The sequence below is a fragment of the Condylura cristata genome, unplaced genomic scaffold (assembly GCF_000260355.1).
Source record: "Condylura cristata isolate star-nosed mole 26May11 unplaced genomic scaffold, ConCri1.0 scaffold00012, whole genome shotgun sequence".
NCBI lineage: Eukaryota > Metazoa > Chordata > Mammalia > Eulipotyphla > Talpidae > Condylura > Condylura cristata.
The window spans coordinates 19,278,744-19,291,760 of NW_004567113.1; the positions used below are offsets into that span (position 1 = coordinate 19,278,744).

Sequence of the window (13,017 nt, forward strand, 5' to 3'; positions counted from 1 at the left end):
CCTGGTCAGCCTGTTCTACTACCCACTCTCTCTCTGGTGAATCCTCTCACCGCCCTGCATCTCTGGCCTGTACCCCAGTTCTGTATGAATAAATAAATCTTAGAAAAAAAAAGACTACTTAGAAGTATTAAAGGTGTTTTCAGCCTGATATTTTCAGTCTTTGATGGGACTTATTGAGACATAGCCCTATAGTAAATGGAGGAATACCTATATTCCTATTTGAAGGTCTAAAAACTTGCTCTGTAGTTTTTCAATTGCCTTATAAGAAAAGGAATACATTAAATGTGGAACATGTTTTTAAATACAGATCATATTGGGGCCTCCCTAGTGGTACAAGGGCTAAAGCACTGTTAAGCTACCCATAGCCACTGCAACACCTTTTCCATCCCCACCCAGGAAGCTGACCCACACGGCACAGCAGACCTCTCCTGTCTACTCCACTGCTCCCTTCAGCAGCGTATCTCAGTAGATCCGCCTATTCTGCTCCCCACCCTGTCTCTGGTGAATCCTCTCACACACTCCCTGACCAGCCCTCACACCTCTGGCCTATACCCTAGTTCTTGTATATGTAAATTAATACCTCTTAAAAAAATCAAATAAAAAATATGATCATGTTGAAAATTAATGTAAAAACATAACTGATCATCTAAGAATTAGAAGAAAAAGACCTAGACTTTTGCAATCCCAAAACTAATATGCAAACTCTCAATATTTTTGATTAAAAAAGTTTAATGAGCCGTAAAATAAATACACTTCCATTAAATATTAAATAAATTATTTACAACTTGAAAAAATACTTTTTATCTCCATGCATCTTTATGTACAGAAAATAAGACTTAGCATAAAAAGTGACAATTGAAAATTTAAAACCATCAGAACAAAAAGGTTCTGTTTTCTTAGACAGAGGAACCAACTCTTCACTCATGGTTGTTAGTTGGCAGTGACTCCGCTCTGATATCCTATAAGAAAATAAAATAGAGTATTAGAGATACAATCATTTCCAACATAGCTTTAAGAAAATGCCAAAAAAAAATCCAGAATTTAAAATTTTGTCTATATTTCAAAAGATTTTTTGTGAGAAATGCTAACAGGTTTTCAGGGACAAAGTATCACTTAAATTTGAATCTTTCTCACTAGCTTTGATTATCTACTCAGGGAGAAGACGGCTATTTCACAAATTCTGCTTAATAAAAAAGCAACAGTCATGAGAAATAATTTTCCTAACTAAATCTATGCAGTGGACCTAATTAAAAACAAAGATTAAGTGGCTCAGTGTATTTATGATATACAGTTAATTTAGGATAATTAGTACCGAGGACATAATAATAGTAGCTACCAGTTAATAGGCAGCCATTCGCGCCAGCACAGCATATTCCTTTTCCTAAAATCACTCTGGGACCTACTTTGAGAAATCTCCAATGCACTACACAATAAAAAAATTCCACACTCATCCATGTTGGTTATCTTATGCATATTATATCAATGCATTAATGAACTCTGATGCAATAGGTACTGAGTATAGCATTGGCATGAATTATTATCCAATAATTTTTTTGAGTTATTGAGCTAATTCTGTAATAGGCTCAAAACACACCTGCATTTAACCAATGCTCCATGCAGTGGTTCCACAAGAGTGTTAATTAAAAATGGGATAGTGACTTCTTGGATTTATGGCTTGATTTAGAGATAGGTGTTTTTTTTAATTAATTAGTTTTTTTATTTTCTCATACCATTGTTCATTTTTGTACAGTATTTGATTTCTCCCCTCAGATGTAGTCTCCATAATTCTCCCACCACCCAGGCACCCATAATCCATCATCACAGTTCCTTGTGCATTTCCCTCCCCTGTTTTGGCCCCTTTTTCTTCCCCCCATTTTTGTGAGCCTCAGATCTATCACTTGCCAGCATGTTTGTCTTTTTCCTGATCCTTTGTACAGTTACCCTTAGAATAGGAATTTTTAATAAGCATCTCTAGTACTTCTGAAACCCAGCAAAGGTAGAAAATCACTGACTTAATGATAGCTGAAAAAATGGAGTTCCCCCATCTACGTTAAGAGCGCCTTCTATCTCCCTACGTTGGTCTTCCTGTAGAAGTTTGCTTCATTAACAGTTCACATTAGTTATCAATGAAATACTCCCTTTTCTGTACCTCTTACCTTCTTCCCATGACAATTGGGAGATCCTCTTTTCTACCTTACAAAAAATTTAAAATTAAATTATATGCCTTGTGGCCCTCCCTGGTGGTGCAGCGGGTTAAAGCACAGCACTAAGAAGCTTAAGCCACTTCCGCATGAGTTCGATTCCCGCCTGCCCCAGAGGAGATCCACATGGCGCGGCAGACTTCTCCTGACCTGCACACTGCTCCCCTCAGCAGTGTACTTCATTGACCTGCCTGTTCTGCTCCCCACTCTGTCTCTGGTAAAGTCTCTCACCCTCCGCATCTCTGACCTATACCTCAGTTCTATATGAATAAATAAATAAATCTTTAAAAAAAAATTATATGCCCTGAGACACCGTCAAATTTGTACCCTACTCCCATTTCTACTTCTCTTTCACAATAATATTCAATCTGCTGCTTCCACCATCTCACTTCTGTAGTGCAAGCACTCAATTCTGGCTCTTCACAATATGAGCTCAACTTGGCATTTCTGCCTTCTCTCCTAACATGCTCATTGAACTAGGACATTTTCCACACGTTTCTAAAATGACCTCATCTATCTTGCTGTGAAAATCTTCCTTTCCAGAAATCTTATCAGTCCTCTGAGTTCACTTCCAATGCCACATTGCATAAAGAACCTGTCATCCTTCCAACATGTACCCTACTGAATTCTTTGTATTCTTCATGGAAAACTTAGGCATATCCCTTAGGGTTCTTTCATGATGACATATTTATATTCCTTAATATTCTGGTTTCTTACACATTTTTCCTTACGTCTGAACACTAAGCTCTTGGATAACAGGATCTATGTCTCCCTCATCATTGTGTCTATATGATTCTAATACTATGCACATAGTACCTTCTTAATATTGAATTCCATCTCATGTCAAAGAATAACACTTTAATGCAGCACTGCTCACAGGGGCTCCATAAATAATAACAGTACTCATTTTCCTTAACAATGTTCTATTTCTCAAAGTTATGATATATGACCAAAAGATATTTTTAAGATACAAACCTGTTTTAATCTCTTCAGTTATGCTATGACATGTGCATTTCCATTTTCTTGTCGAAGTTTCTTTCGTTCTTCAACTTCTCCTTCATAGTCCCTGAAGTATCGTTTTCGAAGCCTTCAAAGAATAAAACATTCAACTGTCATAAAAGTTTTGTTCATTTGTATGTTGACTAGGGTTTTCAAGAATATAAGGAATTCCTTTTCATGAGTCCTTACAAGCCAGTAAGCGCTATACATTAACCAAAACTTAAAACTAGCTATAAAGTATCCCCAAAATTTTTGTAAGTGGAATGTTCCTGTTGACTGTATGTACTGATATCAAATAGATGTGTTTTGAGAGGCAAACTTTTAGAAATAAGGATCACTTCGCATGTATCTCTTTGCCTTAATAATTAGCATAGTTGCCATGCACAATTGAGGGAAGATAATAACATAAGCTCACCAAAGGTTTGACTAGATTTATGCCCCGACAAACCAATTTAAAGATTAAAAGTTCCAAACAGGCTTACAAAACTAATTTGGTCTTGTTTGTTTCTAAGTATAATAGGTAGTTCCTTTTTGTTTTACTTACTGCTAATTTCTATTAATAAAATTCAATGCTACACCTATTTCTTGATGCTGCAGAAGCAATTCTATTTTTAGCATGTCTTTAATTCATCCTAAACCTTATTAAAATCAAAAGAAATTGTGGTGTTTGGGGAAAAATTCTATATATAAAACAGCACAGCTGTGGTTTAGTCTAGTATTTGTGTTTAAAATACAAGGTGACTATGGAGAAAATGTTGCTACTTTGTTCTTTCCATACATTTACAAAGAAATTCTAAATGCTTTAACTTGAATCATTACAATTTAAGGAATTATTTTAAAACATCTTCCCTAACTGGCAAATATGTCAAATAATAATGGTTTATCTGAACATATCTTTCCTAAATACATTTGCCTACCTGGCTTGACATATTAGCAGACCAAAATCACTTCCATGATGTGCAAAACAAATTTAAACCACACATTAAACTTTATTGCATTATAAAATAGATTTTTATTTGTCATTTGATCTGATCTGCATTTAAAATAATAGTAAGCAATGGTAGAAGATAACCCCTTGTTTCCTAAATGGCAGGAGTGGTAGGTCATATATTCAATCCAGTTGTTAAAGTCGTTTACCAAGACCTAAAATTAGAATAATGAGTCTATTGCTTTTCCCAAGCTCTAGTAGCTCATGAGTCATTACAGAGCCATTCATGTCCTCCCCCAACTTCCTTCACTCACTGACTTCTGTTTGACAGACAATGACATTTTGACATACCCACAGTGTCTCCTACCTGGAACAGTCTAGTTCTTACATTCATTGGCCATGCAATGAATTATGTGATCACACTGACATGTGTTATTGTGAATACAAGCAAGATACTGCTGGAGCCAAACAGTAACAGAATTGTCCCTGCTTCCTACACCATGCCATATAGAGGAAATGTGTGTGTGTTTTGTCTTTTAATAATTGAGTTCCCATATTGCACTTGATATAACAAAACGGGCATAAGCTCCAAGTAAATCAACAAAAGTACTATGAAATTCATCACTCAGAATTCTGCATTCTAATAGAAGATTTTCTTGGCAGCATGTTTGAAGCTTTTGGTGATATTTGCAGCAAAATGTATCTCTGGCAATTTCCTATGAATTAAGATAATTAGTTTCTGGGAGACTTGCTTAAGCTTAGGATAATTTATAGATATACCAGCGTTCTAAGACTTGGAAGTAAGCAGGGACATTACATGGTTTCATATAACATGATAAATAAATTCAATTTTTAAGGTTAAAAAATTTCTAGATAGGCCCTCCCTGGTGGCGCAGCGGGTTAAAGCACTGCACTGAGAAGCTAAAGCCACTTCCACATGAGTTCGAGTCCCGCCGGAGGTGAGCACATGGCATGGCAGACCTCTCCTGACCTGCCCGCTGCTCCCTTCAGCAGTGTACTTCGTCGATCTGCCTGTTCTGTTCCCCACTCTGTCTCTAGTGAATCCTCTTGCCTCCCCTGAGCCTCTGGCCTGTACCCCAGTTCTGAATGCACAAATAAATAAATCTTAAAAAAAATTTTTTTTCTAGATATTCTAGAAAATCTAGAAAAAAATGCTTTAAGTATTGTTTAAGATTAGACAGTCACCTACATTTTTATCATACTCTATGATCTTTGCCAGTAAAGTATAAAAGTCACATACCACCAATAGAACAATTCATCTGAAATCTGAAATGTGTACTTGTACTGAGAAACGAAGCCTAGCATTATTTCATTAGGAATTCTAAGTTATGCCATACTTACAGAATTGTAATAACAACAGCAATAGCTGTGAAGCTCAGAGCTGAGACAAAAGCAGCTATTGCTGCCAAAGCAATTTTCGACAAATCACTGTCAACCATGCTGTGAGTTTTCATGGACTTTTCCCCACACCGTTCTCCAAAGTAATCCTGATGACATCTGTAAGCAACCCACATTTTAAAATTATAATCATTGAAAATAATCCATATAGTTTTTAATCTCCAGGTCAAAAATAGCCATATAATTGTAACACTAAAGAAAAAAAGTCATGCATATAATCTTATTTCAAAATCATGAGACACTGAATGATTTGAGCCAAAAATCTAGTAGCACGAGAACAAGTTGGATTCAGGTATGAATCCAAGAAGACACACCTTTGCATTCTGTGTTCTCCTTTTAAGATCAACTGCTGTGATCATAAAAGTTCAGTGACTTGAAGCAAATACAGTCCACTATCACTGAAGGTGCTACAGACTTTCGAGAGGAAGGAGGATGAACTAATGTCACATGGAAATTAATTCTTTTAAATTAATGTCACATGGAAATTAATTCTTTTTTATAAAGTATACATTATAAAATGATTTGTGCTGGGAATCAGCAAATTATGGCCTATGGGTCATATCTGACCGTTTGTCAAGTTTTTGTTGTCCAAGAACTCTTTAGATTTTTAGATGGTTAAACTGAAATAGTTAGAAATACATATCTAATTTTATATATTTTATAAAGCCTAAAATATTTACTAACTAGTCCTTTAAGAAAAAGTTTGCCAATCATTTCTTTAGACCTTGAAAAAATTTATGGTTCTCTAAGGCTTAGAGTTTCAGCATGGAGTTCAAAACTCAGAATTCGATGTAACTTAGGAGAACTTACATGCATGTTACTGCTTCCAGGTGCTGTATATATTTACATTCTCCATGAATGCAGAAATTTTGAAATTCTGCATTACATGGGTTTTTCTTCTTTCTGTTTCTTTTATTTTTTCCATCTTTGCCTCCCTTTCTCTTTCTTTTGGTTTTATCTGAAGTCTTTTTACTTTCTGCTTTGTTTTTCTTGGGCTTAATTACCTGTTCAACTGAAACAAACAAACAAACTTACATGTAGTGATACTGGCTTCTTTTCATATTGAATATCATTTGACAATTGAGAGAAAAAAAGTCCAAGCAGTGAGGGCACATGGGGCTGATAACTATATTGTTTCATTAATTAACATATTTCATCTATAGTAACTGGGCAAAAAGAATCTCTATTTGGAGCATTTAAAATTCTGAATTCCTGTGTTATTTTATTAGTTTATAAACATGTTTTGAACTTACTGGTATCATTATTTATATTACTGATAATAACTATGTGTCTATTTTTAACATTTCTGAATTTTTAACATATACCAAATACTTATTGTTGACTGAATTATTATCCACAAGATAGAGACAAAGAAATTGAATTGAGTGAAAATAAGTTACTGGCGACAGACAGACAGCTGGGAAATGGTAATGGTAGGGCATTAAAGCCCATTGTTTTCCTACTGCAATATATTCCAGAAGAAGTCAATACCACTGATTCATGTGAAAATCTGCCATATTTGTCGATTTTATTTATTAAATTGATTTTAGACTCACTATCATAATTGGCAGCTAGTGGGTATTACTTGAGGGTATAAAAAACTGAGCATCAAACCAGTTTTCTTCAACTTCTAGATTCAACAGGTTATAACTTACTGATACATTCTAGGGGGCTCATTTCTGTAGTCAATTAAAAAAAAAACAGAATCCAGAAATATTTGTACTTGGTACTTCAAAGATTCACCTTAATGCTTCATATGCACAGAAATGTTTGTTAGGTGTTATAGTTATTCAAGATACTCACATGTTTACTCACATGCTAAAGGTTGGAAGAAGGACCTCCATGTTAGTGCTTTGTATTTTATTATATGACTCCCTGAATAGGTTGATTTGAGCAAGCCTTTAGCAAATGGAGTCCCATGAAAAGGGGAACATACTTCGATGTCATAACCCCACTAAGATAATGGCCCTACAGATCCCACTCAAGAGAAACCATTACAAATAGAGTGAGGCTATCAAAGACAGAACACTTTTATTAAGAAAACAACAAATAAATATTATGAAAGTTGTAGCAGATTATTAAGACAATATCAACAGTAGTTAAACTGGGAGCAATGTTTAATCGGTAGTTATGCAATTTTTATATTGCAAATTTCCTTGGATAAGAAAATAGCATAATTTAGAGTAAGTCCTCTAAGAAAACATTTTAAAAGATTACCCTGCACTTCATCAGATTGATCAAAAATTTAAGACAAACACCATGCTGAAGTGCTCTACCAGAGTTAACATTTTCGCTGTTTTATAATACATTGAATTTTGAGGACTGACATTTTGAAATGTTAAAAACTTAGACCATCTTTTTAGACTTTTTAAAGGTCTAATTACATTCCTCCAACAAACTAAGAATTGCAAATAAACTCTTCAACTTACAGAATAGTACAAGTTTGCAAAAAGTTTGCTGAAGTTTTCCCCACGTGCCACACAGGCCAGTGATACCATCTCTCTGGAATCAGCTGCTCTCCCTCCACCAGTTCTGGGAGCCACACAGAAAGGGGAACTAGGATCAGGAGAGGCTGCCTGTGTGCTGGGAGCTCTTCCATGTGGATGTGCCTAGCTTCCAGCTGATTGAGGAAGGCTCATCTGACTTCAAATTCCAGTTTCATAAGGATGGGGAACAATACTTTGGTTGTCTCATTTTAAGCGAATTCTCTTTTTTCAAAGATCAGATAAAGTAAAAAGTATGATCACTATTATATTTAACTGACAAATGGGATTTGGTGCTAAGTAGTAACTTTAGTAATATAAAATTCTTGCCTATTTATGCTTTATTTTTCCAGAGGGTGATATGATTTATTACTGTTAGTAGTAGTAGTAGCTTAAGTGCCCTTTTCTGTTACTTCTTCTGTTCCTTTATTTATGTTAAAATGCAGCTCATCTGGTCCGAGTAAAGGGTCTGTGGTGCAGCTGGTAAAGCAATAGTGTCTCAAATCAATCAAATTAGGATTTTCATTCTAGTTCAAGTGCTGGCTAACTGTAGCCCCTGGGGTAGAATATTTAAACTCTTGAGTTTCAGTTACTACATCAGTAAAATGACAAATCCTACTTAATAAAGATGTTATGGAGATCAGGCTTAACAGACATAAAACTTCAATAGAGCGCCAGACATCCAGGATGCGCTCACTTAGAGTCAGTTTGTAGCTTACCCCCTTATGCAATCTACACACAGAAAGCCACTAGAAGGCCTGGCAGAGGCTTTCCTTTGACACGACTGCTCACACAAACACATCTCATAGGCTCCCTGTTCACCTTATCCTCTACTCACCTCTGACTGAATCATCTACAATATAGCCAGATATTTGTGGTTCGTTATCATACTCTTCTGAATAGTCATAGTCGATGCCTGAGGACAGTTCGCTACCAGAAGGCATTTCACTCACAGGGGAAATCTTGCCTCCTAAGGACATCTCACTTCTTGAGGTAACCTCAAATCCATCAGCACTGTGATCACCAGAAAATGGTTCCCCTTTCTCAGAAGAGGTGTCATTGACCTCCAGTCCAGCAGCACAGTGGGCTATGGGAGAAAGAAAAGATCCTAAGAAAGGAGAAGGTAATACAGAGTGCCTGTCTCAACAGTCAGTTGTATTCAGGAGAAATGTTTATTTTCTGATATCAAAGCAGTTATTGCACATGTGCAATTGTTTGTGATTGAGTCATTTATGAAAGCAACTTCACATTTTGCCAACAAGCAAACTCAGCTGTTCCAATTACAGAGCTTCTTTCATGAAGGTTTTCTTTTCCATATAGTCTACATTCATTTATACATCAAAAAATACTGCCAAACGAGCAAACTAATCCAATGGAATTAACAATGAAGTCTAAATATTCCCGTCATACAAATAGACTCCTACAAAATGACCTGTTTGCTAGAATGCTCTCCCATCCCGATCTAATAGAGTCGAAACATAAAAACATCACTTTAACACCTGCTCACGTTTTAAAAAATTTTGTGTATAAAATGTGAAAAGCATTCTAATGGTAGTAAGGAATGATTCTTATTGTCATATTGGCACATTCTCACTGCTTTATATTTTATCCTTCTTCTTACATACACGAGAAATTGGGTACTAGTTGAAGTTAGGGAGCCAGAGTACCGGCTTTTTATCTGTCAGGTCTCATGAAAACTTCTCTGTGGGACCGCTTGCGTCCCTCTAGGAGAGGAAAGATAAAATCATCAGCCAGAGGAGGTAGAGCGTTTAGGGCCGGGGCTGCACTCCTGGCTCCTGGACTTAACTCCTCTACTCTGCAGAAATCACTTTACCTCCCTGGATCTCGGTTTCTTCTTTTAAAATGAAATGTTTAAGCTCACAAGATCTCTACGGTCTCTTTCAGCTGGAGTGCATAGTCCAAGTGCATTACTGTCTCCAGCACAGGCAATTCCAGGTTTGGAATGTGTGGGAAACCCGCCCTCTTTTTTCTACCTCCAAGGAAGGCAGCAGGGCGAGGATCTGAGGCGGTACAAAGCTGGTGGTGCCACAGGGCTCTTGCTTTCTTCCCCTCCCCCCCGAGAAACATTAGCAAAATTTAAGAAGAAGCAGCTTCTGGCCTCCCGGCAACCCGGAGCTACGAGGTCCTCACCTGAGCCGAAGATCAACAGCGACAGCACCACCGGCGCCGGCGGCAGCAGCGGGGTTCTCATTGGTCCCTCGGAGCGGCGGCGTCGCGGTCTCTGGGGCAACTCGGCGGGGAGCTGCCGGCTGGAGGAGGTGATGGAAGACTGTGGGGAACCACCCGGAGTGCGTAGCTGCGTCTCAAGCCCCGCCGGGCTCTGGCGCTGGATGCAGCGCGGGGAGCTCGCCTGGGGATCTCAGGGTTCCGACTGGGGCGCAGGCACAAGGTGTGAGAACATTCCCGAGGCGCGGCGCGCACCTGCTGCTTTATAGGCCGGGTGGAGACCCAGGCACGGCCCGTGACGTCACGGCCGCGGCCGTGGGTGGGGCGCCCCAGGGTTACTACCCCAAAACCACACACGGAAGACAGGCGCCCCACCTTCCTGGAGCCGAGCGAGCCGAAGGGAGGAAATGGAAATCCACCCTCTAGCTGCCTGCAGAAAAGAAACTCGAGTTGCTTTGAGAGCAGAGGTGGACTTTGTGTCTTTGTGACTTTCAGACTATCTGAAAAATCTCTGGAGTCCTTGACCTCAATACAACAGACAAGAGTTAATTAGAAAAGTTCCATGTGAAGATGCAAAAATTCTTTAGGATTAACAGTGACTGATATCCTTGACAAGGATAAATGAAGTTCATTGCATGACTGGAGAGCTCGCCTCCTCATGAGGGAGGCCTCGTTTTATTTGTGATAGGCTCAGATCCCAACCAAGAGCCTTTTACCAGGACTTCTGTGAGGTGATCAGAATTGCAAACCACCTCACTCCCCAATTTGTGACCCAAGGCCCTCTCAGAATTAGTATTTATAGGTCTTTTACTACTGCTGAGCTACACACTTAAACAAAATATTATCTACATCATCTCTTGCAATAATCTTGCTGGGAAAGTTTCATTTCCCCTATTTTACAAAGAGGACAAAGGCATTTTCAGAAAGCAGGGAGAAATTTCCACACCAGGTCAAGGCAGAAGTCAAATGGATTTGGTCCCAAATCTCTCTTTTCACCCTGATAAGGGAATAGAAGCTAAAGTATTCTTAAAAAGAGACTCCTGGGTAGCCTAAGGGCATAATCTTTATTGATAGTTTATAGGCTTTTGGATGAGGGTGGTGTTCACACCTGGGCTTCTCAAATCCCTAGATAAAAGGGCCACCCCTGAGGACCCATTTAGAATCAGAAAGAGCAGTTAATTTTGACCAGTACAGGAAATGAAGGGGAGGGAGGAGCTGCTTGATTTGACTAACTTTGATGTAGAGACAACTCCAGAGCCAGATTTTTCTTCACTTGAGGTAGAGAAAAAAAGCATTGTTCTCTCTGTTTCCTTGTCCCTAAAGATAAATATCTCTTGCCTGGTTGCTCCAGTAAAACTGCCTTTTTTCTTTTTTTTTAGGAATGTGGATCACAGCTTTTCTCTCCCAATATAAAGAAACTTTAAAAACCACTTGCTACTCAATGGCATAAGGTGGTGAGTAGACTAAATAGCGTACACTTAGTAGCTGGAACAAAGTCATAAATCATGCCTTTGTTCCTATTCAACATTTGTTGAGAGCATATTTACTGTAATCCTCTTTTTTTTTAAAATTCAGGGGACAGTAGATAAGAGATTAAATTATTAAAAAAAAAAAAGCATAACTTACTCTCCAAAATCTCATATGGTATGGGACAGACAGGTAGAAAAGTAACTGTTATTACAGTAGATGATAAGAAAGGTCCAGAATGCCATGGAAATGAGGATGCAGTTTCACTTTTCCCATGTGTATTATGAAATATTTTGTAAAAAATGGAGAGACCAGTGGCTGGCCCAGTTTAAATGGAAGGAAGTTTAAATGGAAAGTTTAAGTGAAAAGTTTAAATGGAAAGAAGACCTGGTGACAGGATATGACTGAAGGTGGCAAGCAAGGGTAGAAAGATGGCACTGCCCATTCCAGATGGTGGCAGGGTCCTGCAGAGTCATCATTTTTGGTTGATGAGGTGATTGTGATTCAGAGATTCAGGGCCTTGCCCTTAGATTTCAAAAGAAGGTAGATTTTGTTTAGTGTTCAGACTGTCAACCCTACCTTGTTGCATTTTTCTGATCTCACAGACTTCATTTAGGTTTTCGGCCTATTCTTTCCATTGTCTTACTTTTTCTTCTAATGCAAGTTGTGCATATCTGTCATCAGAAATGTTTTATTTGCTGTCGACATGGAAGTGTCCCCTTTACATTGGAAATTGCTTAGTCTTTTTCCCAGTGAAAATTTAGAAGGTGATAATTTGCATTGTTCTGGAATATAACATTGCATCATGAGGAGGGAGAGCTAATAGTTAGTATGAACTTTATAGATTCCAGTCAGCTGGGTTTTTCATATACATTCTGCCACATACTGTTACAGGACAAGGAGAGGGGCACCTCTGAACCCCCAAACCTGCCTGGTCTAAATAGGTTCTGCCATCTGCTGCATCAAGACAAAACATATAAACCTTTAATGAAAAGGAACTTTAATACAGTGAGTATACAATGCAGAAGACAAAGAATATAATTTCTAAATCAAACACCTGAAGTTACCCATCCCCTCATGGGCAAAAGTCCACCCAAAGGGGTTGGTCCAAAGCAAGACCTGAAAGTCCACCAGAAGACTAAAGCACCTTCTGGTTGGGGCCCATAGAAAAGGGTCAGAACTGACCAGACAAGTCTGGGAGGAAAAGAGCAAAATCAAAATCAATATAAGCACTGCCATAGTCAACCTCCCATGGGTCTGTCACCCACATCTCTTTCAACCATTACTCCAGGGCCAAGAAATAAACACAGTTTCTTCACATGTCTCCCTTTGT

At 38.2% G+C, this 13,017-nt stretch overlaps 1 protein-coding gene across 1 annotated transcript; it reads right to left on the reverse strand.

Moving 5' to 3' along the window:
* Positions 1-3,194: 3,194 nt before the first annotated feature.
* On the reverse strand, positions 3,195-10,242 carry AREG (amphiregulin). The gene is made up of 5 exons (XM_004681211.1): positions 10,182-10,242; positions 8,869-9,117; positions 6,358-6,559; positions 5,491-5,646; positions 3,195-3,288 (listed from the first exon to the last, which is right to left on the reverse strand). Exons 1-5 carry the CDS (start codon positions 10,240-10,242, stop codon positions 3,195-3,197), a joined length of 762 nt encoding a protein of 253 aa, XP_004681268.1.
* Positions 10,243-13,017: the final 2,775 nt, after the last annotated feature.